At 55.0% G+C, this 16,190-nt stretch overlaps 1 protein-coding gene across 1 annotated transcript; it reads left to right on the forward strand.

The window, feature by feature from the left end:
* The first annotated feature begins 1,138 nt into the window (after nt 1-1,138).
* Nucleotides 1,139-16,072, forward strand: FAM163A (family with sequence similarity 163 member A). The gene is made up of 5 exons (XM_039730344.1): nt 1,139-1,180; nt 11,126-11,221; nt 11,588-11,610; nt 12,062-12,176; nt 13,229-16,072. The coding sequence occupies exons 4-5, from the start codon at nt 12,084-12,086 to the stop codon at nt 13,628-13,630; spliced, it is 495 nt and encodes a 164-aa protein (XP_039586278.1). The 5' UTR covers nt 1,139-1,180; nt 11,126-11,221; nt 11,588-11,610; nt 12,062-12,083; the 3' UTR covers nt 13,631-16,072.
* The last annotated feature ends 118 nt before the right edge of the window (nt 16,073-16,190 follow it).

The raw sequence follows: 16,190 nt of genomic DNA on the forward strand, positions 1-16,190 counted from the left end.
TCCTTAGGAACTGAAGCACAGGAGAGTTTGAGTGCCTCGCTGTAGCAGAGGTTCTGCATTGATCCCAAGCTGCACTGCCTTGCTGTGGCTTTTGTGCCTTGTTGAGACCAAAATCAGAGAGAAACAGGCAAACACATGTTCTCCTGGCACAGCAATCCTCACACTCACAGCAGTCAGCTTGCGGTGCAAGGCATGAGATTCAATTATCTTTATCGGAGCTCGCAGCAGTGAGCAGCTCTCTGCTTCCAAAGGCAATGCCAACTGCAAGCTGTACCTTCTCCAGCTTCAACTCTTGCTTTGGAGCTTCAAAGCTTCCCAGCAGCTGGAAACGCTTACTGAGGACAATAGCGTTTATGTGTGTGTGGCTTCCCAGTGCCAGCATGGGCTCGGGGCACACAGCAATGGGCTGAGCTTGCAGCAAAGCCAGCAGTGCCTCTGCTCTCACAGAGGGGAGCCAGTGTCCGCTAAGAGAGATGTGTTTCACAGGGAGTCGTGGGGAGGGGAGATCATTCTGTTTGAAAAATGGTGGACGGGCTTGTCATCCCCAGCCCTGGGCCTGGCTGATCGCTGTAGCAGTGGTGTGTGATGGGTTCTTCTCCTGGCTGCTTGCAGAGGCAGAGTACAAGTGGCTGGGACATGGTGAATGGATCGAGCCAGAGCCTCTGCACACCCAGCCTGGGGCCGAGGCAGCGGTGACATCAGGAGACACTGTTAGGGATGGGGTTCTCGGGGGACTGGAACAGTGGCTTTGGGGTGCCTGGGGTGCTGCAGGACCTGGGCAGGGGGATGTTGCAGGTTTGACAGCGACTGGGGTGCTGCAAGGCTTGGCTTTGGAGGTACCAAGAGTTCCAGGGTGCTGTCAATGTGTGCTCCCCCGGGAGAGGACTGGGCTTTGTGTGTGTTGAGTGGGTGCCCCCCTCTTTCCCCTGCCGTGGGGCCGGGGGCGGCGCTGGGGGCGGCAGCTCCGGCCCCACAAACTCCTCCCCCGAGCCGGACCCGCCTGGGCGCTCCCGCTCCGCCGCTCCGGTGATTATTCTTCTTCCTATTATTTATTATTCCCGCTGTTATTGCTCTTGCCCTCCTCCTCTTCCTCCGGCCCTCCCCCGCCGTCCCGGCCCGTCCCCGCCCCAGCCGCCGCCGCCGCGCTCCGGACCCGCCGCTGCCCGGCCCGGGCGCGCAGGTAGGGCTCGGGCACCCCGCATCCCCCGCTCCGCCGCTCTCCAGGGCCGTCGGGGCCAGGGAAAGGCTCTGCCAGGGATTGGGGCTGCGATGGGAAGGGGGAAGCCCGAGTGGTGGGGGGTGCCGAGCAGGACGGGCTGGGATGCTCGGTGGGATGCTCCCAGCATCATCCCGCTCCCTGCATCCCGGGGCTGCGCCGGTCCCTGCGCTACGGCTTCGTCTGGGCAAAGCTCCGGGGATGTGGTGCACTGCGAGATCCTGACTCGTTTTCTCAGGGTTGTGTGGTCCAACTTAGCGCTGTGGTGGGTTTGTTCAGTCCCCGTGAACTCTGATGGCAGCTCTGATGGGTGGTAGGACAGTTTTCCCGTCTCTAAACCTACTTCTTTGCAGCCTCTTGAAGTTTTGGAAGTCCCAAGCCAGGGGCTTAGCCTCCTGCTCCCTCTCCTGGGGCCCAAAGCTTTGCCATTCACCAAGGACATGTCAGCCCATCAAATCCCCAAGCTCACCACCAAACCTCTCCAGAGAAATGGTGGCTGCCTTTGCTGAAGTGGAGGAAATCAAATCCTTTGTTTATTCCGAAGGATCTCTGTTTTATCTCTCATTGGGCTGCAGTAATTAAAGGAGACCTGTGCTTGAGCTATTTGCCTGGCTTTTGTTTTCTCTTAAGGTTATCCTGGAGGATTTTATTCCCTCCAAAAGGGCATGTGGAAACATTTAGTGTTTTCAGCTGTATTTCATTTGTGTACTATTGATTGTCTCTCCAGCAGAGAGATTTTCTAAGGGATGGTGGAATATTCCACCCCGACAGAGGCTTGTGTTTCTGGGGCTGTTTTTTTTCCCCTTCCCCAGCTTTGCCCCTTTTGCTTCCCTAAGCCTCAGAATTCCCTGTGATTCTGTTTGAGGGATACTGTGTGTACTGGGGCTGCTGGTTGGCATTCAGCTTTGTTCCTGCAGGATCCAAAGGGTTCTAGCCAGGGGTTGTGTGAAAAGGCATTTCCTAGGAAGGACTTTTTCACCTGTTGAAAATCCAAGAGGGTAGAGTATCAGTAGGCTGCCATTCTGGATGTGATGGTGAACATCATATCAGTGAGTTCCTATTCCAGCACCATCTCTGCTGGGATGTGAAATTCTCATCCATCTCTTTCCAAAGTGCTGGATTTTAACCTGGCCACAGGCCTGAGGGCAGCCAGCTCCAGAGACCTGCCTTGGAGAGACAGCCCAGCCCTGCACTCTTCCAGCCCAAAAGACCCTTTGCAGGGTGGAAATCAGGTGTGAAGGATTTTCCAGTTGGCAAACCCTCCTCTGGGGAAATGCAGAGCATCCTCCAGCCATTTTGCATGGGGCATTTTGGGTGCATGGACCAACAGGAGAGCTGGCAGCTGTGTGTGCCTGCTGGGAAGAGTCAGGATGGAGCATTGAGCTGCTCCCAGCTGGTGCAGGATCACCCAGCTTAGCCATGGGCACAAACAGGAACATGAGATATGCTCCTATTTCTGGGAGCTGCTTTGTGGTCATGCCTCAAATCTGATAGCCCTCAGGGCAAGTGGCAAACAGAAATAAGGTCAGGCTGTGGTGTTCCCTTTGTTCCCTGCCCTGGCTGCCTCCAACTTCTCCCCCTCGATCCTCCATCCCTGCTGCCCCCTATCCCTCCTGGCATCTCTGCCCTCCTAACCTTCCCTGTTGCTGCTTTCCCACCAGGATGAAATATTTATCGTGGCTCTGTTACTTTTGTTGTCTTGAAAACGAGTTTCACACTTCATTTGCATGAGACATTTAGAGACTTCACGTTGGGTTTTCCTCCTCACTGGGTGTGTGTGGCAGTGCGTGCGTGACCACCCCGGCCGGCCCCTCTCCTGCCTGATGGGGCTGCTGAGGTGGAGCATCCTGAGTGATGGATGAGTCTGTAGCCCTGCTGTGTGATAAATCAACAAGAAGGGGAAAAAAAGGTCTGAAATCCAGCAAAAGGTTTAGCTCTGCAGGGGTGACCTGCCTGTGTCCAGTTGCATTGTGGCTCCTTGCTCTGCCTGGGGTGCAGTGGGTGGTGAAAGGAGTGTGAGTAGCAACTGCAGGTGAGCTTTTCCCACAGCTTTATGGAAAAGTCAGTCCTGGACCTGATCCTGGAATGACTCCACTTAGATTTACCACAAACAGTGGGGTTTGGGTCAGATGCTGTGCCCTGTGTTTGACCCCAGAGCCAGCTGTGCCCCAGTTTTCCCTGGTGTGTGCAGCCACGGGGCTGTGGTGCAGGATCCTGATGGATGAGCCATCTCTGGGAGATGGATTCCTGGTGGCTTGGAAAGCAGAACTGTGGCTGGGTGACCCTGTCCATCCCACGGGGTGTCTGTTTCCAGATGGGCTGTCCTCCCACAGCACACTGTCAGCATCATTGTGGGTACTGGGGTGTCTGAACTGCAGAGCAGGAAAGGGGACCCGTGGCTTTCCCCTCCCTGCATGGGGCAACGTTCCAGGAGGAGAGACCCTAAGGCTGGTATCAATGGATTCATTCTGGTGAGAAGGGCAGGAGGGGCTCCCCAGTACATGTCCCCAGTACATGATGGGCATCTCTGGAGGACAGAGTGGCTGTAAGCTCCTGTTCCCATGGGTGGTGTGGCTGTCCCTGGGTCTGCAGAGCCATTGGGAAGGATGAGGTTCGTGGGCTCCTTGTGGGCAGTGTCAGATTCCCTGGGTTGCCAGTGGTGGGGTTTGGGCTGGCTCCCCTCCAGGCTGCCTGGTTTTCATCCTGGTGCCCTCAGGTTGGGAGGAGCAGCTCATCCCTGTGTCATGTCCAGCTCTCTGCCGGGGTGACCTGCAGTGGCTCCTGTGCAAATCCCACCCTGCTCCTGCTGTGCTTCCTTGGAAGCCTGGGGGAAGTTACAAACATTTTTGTTCCCAAAGCTAGAAGATGGTCACCCAGAGGCCCTGGAGATGGGCATCCAAGCTCTGGGCAAGTCACGTCTCCTCCCTGGAGCTCAGGGATGAGCAGCTGGTAGCAGCTGCCACATTGGGCAGACAGAGGCAAATGAAGAGAAGATCAGAGAGTTTTCTGGGTTGTTTTTTGGATCCTGATCACAAAGCCTCCCTTCCAGAGCCAGCAGCTGGCCCCGATGTCTGGCCCCAAAAAGAGACAGACTGTCTGCCTTGTGCTTTCGGGGAGGCTCTGAGAGCCCTCCCGACTGTAGTACTGGTGCACGTGGGAGGCTCCTCTCTCTGTATTGCTGCCTGAATGCAATTAGGCTTTAATGAGTCATTAAAATAAATCTCTGTTTCTACTCCAAGCAAACATGCTGGGGGGATGCTGACAGTTGGAGCAGCAGGTCTTGCATCATGCAGAGGAAGAGGCTGCCCTTCCCTGTGCCTTCCTCCCCTGGGCTGGCACCCTCCATCTCCCTTTCCCTTGGAAAAAAAAAGACATTTCCCAAGCACCATGCAGATTAGCAGCTACTGTGAGAGCAGGATTAGACTATAACCAGCCCTAGGGTTGGGTTTTTTGTTGGAGGAGCTGTGACCTGGGGGGTTGTCTGTTCCCTGGTGCCAGAGGGCACCTGGCCAGCTGGAAGTGGGCAGAGATGTACCTCGTTTGTTAGAGATGCTGATGGCCATGTCCTGTTTAACCCTTACCTGGATATGGTGGGGAGCTGGGAGAGATCTCAGCTGCCCCCATGGCTGGATGGAGATGATTGTGAGGCAAGGAGCAAAATGTGAAAGGGAAAGTGCAGTAATTCACCAATAGGCATCCATATAGTTTTCCTAACAGTAATGTAAATGGGATTTAAAGACCTGAGCCAAGAGGGGTGGTGGTGGCCTCTCACCTTATGGGCAAACACAAGGCTCATCTCCTGTCATTCCTCTTAACTGGTAAAGAGTGCAATTACCCCTAATGATGTCTCTGCTAATTGAATCGCTCCACAGTGGCTGTCTAGCTGGCACACTTGCAGGCAGGAGGGCAGATGCTGGCAGGACACAGAGGGACATCCCCTGCATGTCCCTGAGGAGCAGCACCCTTCCAACACCTCCCACTGTTTCAGCCACCAGTCCTCAGGCTGTGGGAGGGCACGGGTTAAACCCTGGGGGCGAGACAGAGAATTTATTTTGTGTTTTATTTTAGCAAAACACGTAAATTGGGTGACGCCGCGGCACGACGGCTCCGCCCCGGTGTGCCGTGCCAGGGGGGCTGGAGCTGATGGGATTACAGAGGCTCCAGCTTCATCCAGAGCTTCTCCCCCGGGCTTTGCTTTTGGGAGCAGAGCTTGCTGCTGCTACATGGAAAGGTTTTGTTTCAAGGCTGGGAGGAACTGGGATAGGGCAGCAAGGACAGATCCATGTGGGAACTGGGAAACTGGGGAAAGAGTTTTCATGGGAATAGTGGAAATGAGGTGGCAAGGGTGAAATGTCATCAGTGTCCAGGGCAAGAAGGGTGACAATGAAGTGGTGCTTTGGAGAAGTTGTCCAGGGGTTTTTTTCACAGCAAGCTGCTGAGAAACTGGCTTTATGAAAAATAATCTTTGGAGGGAAACTCACTGCTCTGCTTGGCTGGATCTTGTTGGGGATGCTCTGTGGGGTCTCTCTGAGCAATGCTTCTGGGATTGATGCTCCTCTTCCACTCTGTGCCCGGGATGAAGATGCATTTGGTGTCCCTGAATGGAATCATCCCTGCTGGAGAGCAGAGCATGCACCTTCCTGTGGGGGAGGAGCAAGACAAACCGGGGAGAAGATCATGTATCCACAGAGTGTGTTTGCAGCCCCCAGGGAATGGAGGGCTTTGGCTGAGGTCTTCATGTCCTTGCCCTGATGGGAAGAGCCCACTGGTGTGCGAGGTTGAAGGTTTCATCTTGAAGCAATGAGAGTGCTGGAGAGACCTTCCCAGGGTTGGGAATGAACAGTTCAGCATCCTTGGTGGGAGGCTGACACCATCACACTGCTGGGGAGAGTGCTGGGAATGCTGGCTGTGATGCTGGGGAATAGCTGTGCTGTGTTGGTGCCTTGCCACAGGGTTAAATCAGTCATGGGATACCCCAGCAGTGCAAGGGGCAAGCACCAAGGGTGGAATCAGGGTGGAAGCAAATAACCTTTCCTGATCCTTTCCACTCCCACAAGGATCTGTGTCTTTTGCTGGGTGTTGTAAGCACTCATTGTGACAGGGACAGCACGGGGTGCAAGTAAGATCCATGTCCTGGCTCTCCAGGTCTGTGTCCTCCAGGGATCCACAGTGCAGCAGGATCCAGCCTGGGCTCTGGCTCTCCTCAAGCCGTGGCCATAGGCACGGTCCCAAGCCTTTAGCACACGTGTGTGGGAAAATTCTCCAGCTTTTTGGCCAGGGTCAGCCTCACCTGGGACACACCCAGCACCCTGGCTCGCTCCTCAGGGGCTGTGTGGCTGCTGGCAGGGACAGGATGCTGGCCAGGTGCTGGCTGGCTCTGGAGCACCCGTGGGGATCTGACGTGCAGGATATAATCTCAAAAGCCTTTCTTTGTGTGACCTGGCTTCATGCCACCAGTTTTGTCCCTGGTTATGTTGTCATTTTGGGAGCACACGGAGCTTTCGGCAGGATCTGCCCCAGGAGGAGCCCTGGGCACAGCGGCGGGACATGAGCCGTGTGGATATTCCCATCCTGCATCCCGCTCTGGGCTGCCCATGTCTGACACCTTCCCCTTCCCGGGACTCCATCCACCCAGCCTGGCTCCCTGGGCTGACTGGGAGCCGGCTGAGGGAGCTCAGCGGGGAGGAGACGTGTGGGAGGATGAGGAGGGAGCTGCCATTCTCGCACGCTGGGTTTTAAGCCGCCCTGCAGCGAGGAGGAGCTGCAAATGGGGTTGGAATTGTATAGAGACTTGCCTCCGTCCAGGTGTAGCCCTGGCTGAGCCCACGGGTTTGGTGTCTGTGTGTGTTTTTGGGGATAGGGTGGGGTGACAGTCCCTTCTGTGTCCCTCCATCGTGTCCACGGCTGCAGTTAATCCACTCAGCAGGCGAGAGGGGATCTGAATAGTCTCTTAAGGAGATAAAGGGCAGATGAGATGCCCAAGTAACGAGACACCAGGATAATCCGTGCCTGAGACGTCCCAGCCTGCAAAGCTGTCCTTCCTCTCGAAGTCTGAGGAGTGCTGGGAGGTCTCCCGGGCAGAGGAATGCGGATGTGCCAGCTGGTCCCAGGATGTGCCAGGGCTTCACACACCTGGACAGAGATCGGAGGGGGATGCTTGGTCCTTTGTGGTCTTTTGCTGTTGGCAGGGAAGTTCTCCTGGGCTCCCACAGGGCAGGATGAGATGTGGTGTGGGAGGCAGTGAACGTGGGTGGGCAAGAAGGTGGTTTTTGGTCGAGTTTGATGGCCAGGAGAAGGGATCTCCTGGGCTCAGAGGGTCAGGAGCACGGTGTTACAGCAGGAGTGCAGCCCTTCATGCCCACCGGGAGCTGGGGTCTGCCTGGCAGCTTCCACCATTGAAGGTGTTTGATTTTTTTAACATCGAAATTAATATATTGCTTTTCCACAAAGCTTTTGCCAGAAAAGAGCTGGTTTCACATCCTTGGTATTTTGTCTTTCTATCCCTGGGCTGGGAAGAGGCAGTGGAGAGCCCTGGGGAGCTGGTCCAAGTGGTGGAGGGAAAGCAAGGGCAGACTTGCAGCAGAGCATAGAATTTTTGGTTTTGATGACTGAGTGTGAGTCACTGGAGCCTCAGCTGGGGGACAGTGTCACCTCTGCAACCTGGCTGCCCTTGTGGTAGCCGGGAGCAGGGTGTTGGCTGCAGGAAAACTGCTGGGAAAACCCCATGTGGCTCAAGGCACCAAAGGCATCACAGCAGGAAAAAGCCTCGGGCAGGAAATGGGTCACACAAAACACCCTTTCTGCTGGGAAAAACCTTATTTGGAATTCTCTGCAGCAGGCAGGAATAAAAGTTTTCCCAACTGCTGCTGTGATTTCTGTCTGCAGACCAGTCCAGACTCCAGTATAACTCCAGCAGAACCAGCAGCAGGTTCAGCTGATTTGGCTTCACAGTGACCTGAGGGTTTTCCACCTGGGCTGGGGGCGAGCACTGGGACCAGAGGGAGGCTCCTGGGGGCTGCCAGCTGCATCCCACCACATTGCCATTGCTCTGGGTAAAACTTCCTTTGGCTCAGCTCGTTTGTGTGGTGGGGTCTCCTTGGCTCTGCTCCCCCATGCCTTGGCTTGTCTCCTCATGCTTTGCAGTACAGAGCAGCTGAGGTGCAGGGAGTTTGGGGGACCCCAGCCTTGCCTGAGCACCCACCCTGCCCCGTGGCTGGGGGTTTGCAGCAGAGGGTTGATCCCCCTGCATCTCGCTGGGCTGGGTCCGTGTGGGGCAGGTCGCAGCTGCCTGGGAGCTGCCCTGTTGCCTGCTGCCATAATCTGTTTTGAAAATGCTGGTTTTTTCCAATTAGGCCTCTGGTGAGGCAGCGGCCGGGCTAATTTACCAGGCAGACATTTCATTGAATTATCCCGTGAGCTGCAGAGCAAAACCAGGAGAGCAGAGCTTGGGTTGGGGCAGGACTTGTGGCAAGGTTTGGCATGATGCTCTTGGTGTATACCCGTGCCCTGCCCCAGCCTGAACCTGCTGCCGAGCTCTGGTGGGAGTGCTTGACTCCCACCAGGGATGAGGAGAGGCTGCAGGAACACCCAGGGTAAGGATGGCAGTGTCTCAGCTGGGCTGGGAGTGCTGCTGGCTGGCAAAAACCTCGCCATGGACTTGCAAACACTGCAAATCTGCTATGGACATTAATGAAGGAGAATAAATACAGAAGCCTGAGATGCCACTCCTTCCCAGAGTCACTTTTCAGACCCTAACTTTGAGCCGTGAGGCAACATCAATTAAAGAAAATGTGTCTCTGCAGCCAGCGGCTCGGAGAGGAGTTGGGTAGAGCCGCGGAGCCGCCCTCCACCCAGCCCCGGGGACAGAGTGACAGCGCTCCGGTCACTCCCCGAAGGGCAGGCAGCACGGCAACGCAGCCCTGCTCGTACAAATCCTGCTTTTATTCAGATGATTCGTGTGCCACAGGGTCCCCGTGCCTGTCCCCAGGCACCCGGGAGCGGGTGAGCAGCGAGTGCCAAGGCATCTGCTCGACCTGGGATATTTAAATATTTAAACAACTCTCGACTCCCTTTTTAAGCCAGAAGGATAAATGGGACTGTGCCTCGGGGAATTGGATTTGTGCATCTCCTCTGTCCTATCCTGCTCCTCCGTGTCCTATCCTGCTCAGCTCACAGTGCAGCCTAGGATTTACAGGATCCATAAAATGTATGGCCTTTTGTTGGGATGGAGGAGTGGAGCTGAGCCAGTGGAGCCCAAAATGCTCCTGGGATGTGCTTGGGAAGGGTGGATGGAAAAGGGGTATGGGCTGGTTCCTGATGGCAAAAACGTGAAAAGGCTGCTGTACTTGTCCTGCCCCTTTCTGGACATACTTAATTTGTAATTCCCAAAACCCCACTTACTCCTGAGACTGTGGCTCTTGCTTCTTCCCTGGGAGGTGTCACATTCCCTTCTTCATCCATGCAGGAGAGAGCTGTGGGCTAGAGAAAGCTATTTTATAGTCACAAATGTGGTGGGAAATGAACTTCTGGGCTGCTGGTGGGGAAGGGGAGAAGGGTAGGAACTTCCTCCTCTTGAAAAATACCCCCTCCAAAGAGGAGAGGAAAGGCAGTGCTTCTCTTGTGCTTCATTTTCACATTCACTATGTTAATAAGGAAGAGCTCAGTTTCTGAGAGGGGCTAGTGAAATGCTGACCCCAGCATTCCCAGAAATGGGACCAGAGATGGGGCACGAGGAAGCGCAGCCATCCTGAGACACTCAGGTCTCAGAGGTGACCAAAGGATCCCCAAGGCTAGTCCCTCCTTACCCAGGGTCATCTCCAGGGCTGCCTGCTCACTCCAATCCTCAGGCTAATTGGATGCTGCTCTCTGAGCTCTAAATCAAATCACAGCTCCCATGAAATGAAGTTTTCTGGATGTGAACAGCTGCCTGCATCATCCATCACCGCCCAGCTTGCAGTGTGTCTGTCTCAGGGTCATCAAAGGTCAGCATTTGCCATTTTCAGCCACCCACTGTCACCTTTTCCCTGTTAAGGAAGGCACCTGGGAGGTGACAACTGCACCAAAGGCTCCCTGTGTGTCCCCTCACCTCCTGGCAGTGGTTCAGGGTACAGTTTGGTAACAGGGAGCAGGAGCTGAGTGTGTTGGTCTCTATTATTAGCTCTGTGCTGGGTCTCCTGATGGATGGCAATATTAGCTGGGTTATGGACATATTGATTTCTTTGGGGTTTTTTTTTCCTTTGTTTCGTGTGTGAGAGCGGCTCAAGGAGGAAATCCAATGCGTGCCCGCCTTTTGGCTTCCTCCAGGAACTTCCCATGAGCTGAAAATCAATTTGTGGCAGGCAGGATGTGCAGACCACCACAGCAGAGCGAGGAGGGTGGGTGATTTTTGGGCAGGAGGGTTCCACACTGTGCCTGCTGGGACGTGCAGCAGAGAGGGGCCAGGGCAGAGTTGGGAAGGTCTCTCCTGGAAGCTGCCACCTCTCTCTGTCAATTAGAGCCGCGTGGTGAGCGGGTAATTAGATCTCCTCAGCTGCAACGGGCTGGCACTTGGGCCCTATCAATTATCCCTGCTCTGGACGAGGCACAGAGGGACACGGGGGCCAATAATGAAATGTGGCTGTGCTGCTATCGCTGGGGGTGACGGGGCGATGGCTGCACCCACTTCTTGCTACAAGTCCCCAGCTTTGGTGAAACAGCAGATTTGGGGCATGGCATCACCCCTTCCTGGAAGCTTGCTTTATCCACCTTTTCAGCACCCACCTTTCCCGACAGCCTCCCTAAAAAAAAACAATTTATTTAGCCCCACTGCAGTGAGAGAGGTGGCATTGGTGGGGATGGGGACACTGGGCAGCCCCTTTGGGAAGGAGGATGAGCTGACAGTGGAGTTTTTCTCCTTGTTCTGCCTTCCAGGGCTGCTGAGTCTCCCTGTGGCCATGTGGTGCTGCCTGTCCCCACAGTCCAGCCTGGGACCAGTGTGACTGTGACATCCTGCCTGTCCTTTTCTGGGTAAGTGTCAGTGGGGTGGGGGGGGGGGGGGGGGGGGGGATGCTGGGGCCTGTCCTGGAGGGGATGGAGGAGAGATTTCATTTCCCAGCGGCACCTAAAACATCAGTGATGGTGCATCCGCCTTCCTTGTAATAAATTTGAAAGTGGAAAAGGCCAAGTGCTGACTAAGCCAGGCCTGCACCCTGTTCCTGTACAGCTTGGGAAACGCCTCCTTACCCTGCTTCAAATTAAAGAAAATAACATGGGGGTGAAGAAGGGCTTCCCTCACATCCCAAATCAAGGCAAATTCTTGGGAAATGGGGAAAGGCAGGCAGGTGCAAGGGCTGCTGTCAGGCCATGTCTAACCTCTCCCTCCACTTCTTCCAGGTCCAACGCCTCCGTCACTGAACGTGAGTATCCCCTGGGTGCCATGGCATGGGGATGGGCATGGGGGCTGCTTGGCCTTGTAAGTGCAAGGGCTCAGACTGTTGTGGAGTTCAGAGGCTCCCCTTTGGCTTTGCCTGGTGAAAAGTCCAGGATTGCTCCTGCATTTTGAAGCAGAAACTGGCTTTACTGCCAGGAGGGTGGAAATCATCCCTTTTGGATCAGTAAGGGTGAGGTTTTGCCAGTGGGCTGCAGGGTGTTTGACAAAGACCCCAAGCCAGAGCAGCAATAACAGGGAGGAGATGTGATGCTGCATCTCATGTGTCCTCTTACTAAGAGGAGGAGGAGGAGAATATTGGATTATGCTTTTCCAGTTGGGGAGAGGGGAATGAGGATGCAATATTTTGGGACGGCTTGTGGGGATCACATCCATGATGTGATGACAGGGAAGGTGAGTTTTGCGTCCCTGCCTTCCAGAGTTTGATGGAGAATCGGTCGGATGACAGCGGGAACTGTTGTTATCACCGGGGGAATCCTAGCGACGGTGATCCTACTGTGCATCATTGCTGTGCTCTGCTACTGTAGGCTACAGGTGAGTGTCCTCTGCCTTGTCACCCCCACCTTGCACTGGAACAGGCTCCCCAGGGTGGTGGTCACAGCCCCAAGCCTCCCAGAGCTTAAGAAGTGCTTGGACAATGCTCTGAGGCACACAGTGTGATTTTTGGGCTGTGCTGTGCAGGGCCAGGAGTTGGACTCTATCCTTCCAGCTCGGGATATTTTAGGATTCTGTGCTCCCTGGGCCAAGGTGCTGCTGCAGGAAGGGTCTGGATGGGGGCCTTGTCACCCCCACCTTGCACTGGAACAGGCTCCCCAGGGTGGTGGTCACAGCCCCAAGCCTCCCAGAGCTTAAGAAGTGCTTGGACAATGCTCTGAGGCACATGGTGTGATTTTTGGGCTGTGCTGTGCAGGGCCAGGAGGTGGACTCTATCCTTCCAGCTCAGGATATTTTAGGATTCTGTGCTCCCTGGGCCAAGGTGCTGCTGCAGGAAGGGTCTGGATGGGGGGTTTTTTTTGCCTGTGATGGCAGGGAGTTGAAACCTCCTTTTCCCCCAGGTGCTGCAGTTATGTCCTTCCCTCCCCTAGGTGTGGGGGATGCTGCCCTGCGGTTTTTGAGGCTCTGCAGCACTTGCTAATCGAGGTGCAGGCTTGGCTGGGTTTGCAATACCAGATGGAGATTTTTATATAATTTTTTTCCCCTTGTAAATTAACCGAGGAGGCTTTCAACAACGGCTAGCTACAACCTCCTGCTCTTTAAAAGTTAATGTGAAGTCTGTGCCATGCAGCAATGCCCGTGTGATGAAAAGCACAGCGCTCACTTGGAACAGTTTTCAGCGGGCAGGATGAAATACCTTCCCCTTGCAAACCTCACGGGGGGATGGATGAGGGTGAGTTCCCCAGCAGGTGCCTCCTGCAGCACGCTCGGGTCCGGGTTTTGTCCGGCTTCTGCCGCTTCCCAGGACGCAGGAATGACGGAGCAGATCAGCGAGAGGCCCCGGAGGGTTCCTGTGGCAGGGGGATGAGGGGAGTGGGGATGTGGCAGGGCTGCTCCCCTTCCCCTCACACAACCCCTTCCCTCTCCTGCAGTACTACTGCTGCAAGAAAAATGACTCCGATGAGGAAGAGGAGGAAGAGGGGGAGGAGGAGGAAGAGCCCGACCTGCCCACACACTCGCACCTCGTCATGTGCAACGCCTGCAGCTCCCGCATGGTGGACGGGCAGGGCAGCCCCGCGCCGCCGCCCAGCGAGCTCAACCAGCACGGGGCTCACACCTACTGCCCGACCTGCTCCCCGTACGGCTCCCCCTTTTACATCCGGACTGCCGACATGGTGCGCAACGGGGGCGAGAGGGTCACCTACGGCCCCGCGTGCTACAAGGAGATGGGGCCGCCCCTCAACATGGCCTCCCTGCAAAGCTACACGGTGAGCCGCCACGGCCTCCTCCGCGACAGCTTCCCGAACCCGCGGGCCATCAGCACGGAGGTGTAGTCACCATCGCCACTAGCACAGGGTGTCCCCAGCTGGCACCCGCTCCAGGGAAGGGGCTTTTCACGTGTTTTTGAGGAGAGGAGCCCGTCGCCCAGCCCGAGGCCAGCGCGGTCCTGCTGAGGCGCCCAGCACGGCCGAGCCTCACAGGCCAGAAGGCGAGGGAGACCTCAAAGGGCAGCGCTGAACCGGCCACCTCCGAACCCATCATAAGTGTCATTATTATCTACTCTCTCTCCCAAAGGGACTTGTCTAACGAGGGCTATGTACAGTACAACCTAACTTCATTACCCCCTGAGCCCAGCGAGGCCTTCGGTGTCCCCACCCAGCCAGCCGAGGTGATGCCCGCTGCCTCCGGCACACGGAGCGATGGGCTGATCATCCAGGGCCAGCTGCCATTCCCGGTGAATCCCAGTGCCCAGCAGGGCATGGCAGTGCTCCTCAGCCATGGGGAAGTGAAGAAGGGAAGATCCAGGTCATCCTGCTCCCCTCGTACTGCGTCAGTTGCCACTAGCAGTTAGCTTTTCCATTCAAGTGTAAGATAAGGGCACCGTCTCCCACCTGCTTCGGTCTTTGCACGTGCTGAAGAAGTTCAGGACATGAATTTAGGTCACTGATGGGGGAGGCAAAGTTCCTCGCAAAAGTGCTCACCCACGCCAACAGACACAGGCCAGTCCTTCTGTGGCCAAAGCCCCCACCTCTTCTACTCTTCACAAGCTTTCTTAGGAACAATTTTAACTTGGACCCATGAATATGGCAAGATTTTACTTATGGGAAGAATTGAATTCCTAAATAACCACAGTTTTGGTCACCTTCAGCTTTCAAAGCCCCACCCTGACAGCTCCGACAGCCAGAGGAAGGTTTGCTTTAGGATGGATTTTGCTTTTGACAGCAACAGCAGAGCCCACTGGCTCATGTCTCCTTTGCAGGGCCCTCCCACTGGAGAGTGATGTTCAGGTGATTGGTGTGCCCCTGCTTTTGCTTTTGGAACAAGAGGGTGCAAGACCCAAATGTGTCTTGAGCATGTTGTGAACGTGGGTTCACAGGCACTGCAGCCGGCAGTGACAGCCAGTGACTCTGCCTTTCTGCAAAATGAATGTGGGAAAGTTTCTTCTTCCTCCATAAATCAAATTAGGTGAAAAATCACTAAAGGGACATCTCCATCATTCCCAGGAACTTCCATAGCAACCAGTGCAGGACTGCTCTGCTGAGCACTTCCCATTCACAGCAGGGAGGAGGAACCAGGACAGCAGTGATCGCTGCGGATGCTGTTGAGGCAATGGCAGAAATCCCTTGCTGTGCCTTTGCAATATAGGGTAGGACTGCTCAGAAACGTGAGTAGTGGGATTTTATTTTCACCGTTGTGATTTATAAATCATTCCACTGCTCACAGAAGGATTTGGACTTGACCTTCCCGCTCACACACAGAAAAAGTAGATCTCAGCACAGAGGCACACTGCACCAGCCTCAAATGTCCACGTTACCAGGCAAAAGGCTGATTGTACACATTGGACCTGCCCATGCCTTGGCACTTCTGATCTGAAGAAAGGAGCCAAAACATCCCAAAACATGGTGATGGTCCTTGTAACCAAACACCTTGCCCCAGCCTGCATTTCACACACACTTCTGAGCAAATGTTATGCACCATCTCCCCCACCTCCAGCCCAAAAAGACATTGCATTTCCATTATCTGGAGACTCAGTCTGGCTGCATCGCTTTTAGAGTCTCTTTCCATTCTCCAAATAGTGACAGCAGATTTTAATGTCCTCTCACATTAAGGGCAGGCAGGAGGGAAGATGAAAGTTACCAGCAGCAAAGCTCTCTGGATCCCACTGGTCAACAGTCTGTGGCTCCCACTGCCTCCCATCTAGCCAGAGCTCCTCCCTGAAAACATGGTCTGTAACTGGAAGAAAATCTTGGCTAACTTGATAAATCCCATTCTTTCCCACTAGAGCATCTGCTCAGCTAGGTCTCATCGTGCTGGGAGCCAGGAGAGGTTAATGTGTCCCAGCGTGGTCTCTGCCAGACGGCCCCGTGATGCCGTCCCCTTGGCAGGCACAGAGCCAGCACACGGACACGGCGGCTCCCGGCATCCAACTCTACCTCTTGGCACACAGAAAGGCTTTCCACCGCCACGAGTGACACACTTCTGGGGGTCACCCTTGTGGTTGAAGGGAGGCCACTCCATTGTCATCTTCATCACAAGCAAATTAAGCGTGACCTGTCGCGGGCTAACGAGGTGCCAAGGCTGGGGAGGCAGTTCCAGAGCAGCCAGATGGCCAAGATGAGGGTTGGCCTTGCAGCCACCACACGCCCTGGATCTGGAATGGCTACAGGGAAATGGGTGAGTCTGGAAGGGCTGAAAGCATGGGGGATGCAGCTGAGAATTAGAGGGTTTGGGAGCGGGTGGAAGAACAGGATGGGGTAGGGGCAGGGATCCCAGGTTTTTTTCCACTTCAGATTCCTCCTGTTACTATTCTCCGTCTTTGTTGCTCAGCTATGGGTCCAAATTCAATGTCAGAAATAAATGAGGACTTTGAAATACAAACCAGAAGTGGTTTCT

Source organism: Passer montanus, unplaced genomic scaffold, assembly GCF_014805655.1.
Source record: "Passer montanus isolate IOZ18808 unplaced genomic scaffold, ASM1480565v1 scaffold71, whole genome shotgun sequence".
Classification (NCBI taxonomy): Eukaryota; Metazoa; Chordata; class Aves; order Passeriformes; family Passeridae; genus Passer; species Passer montanus.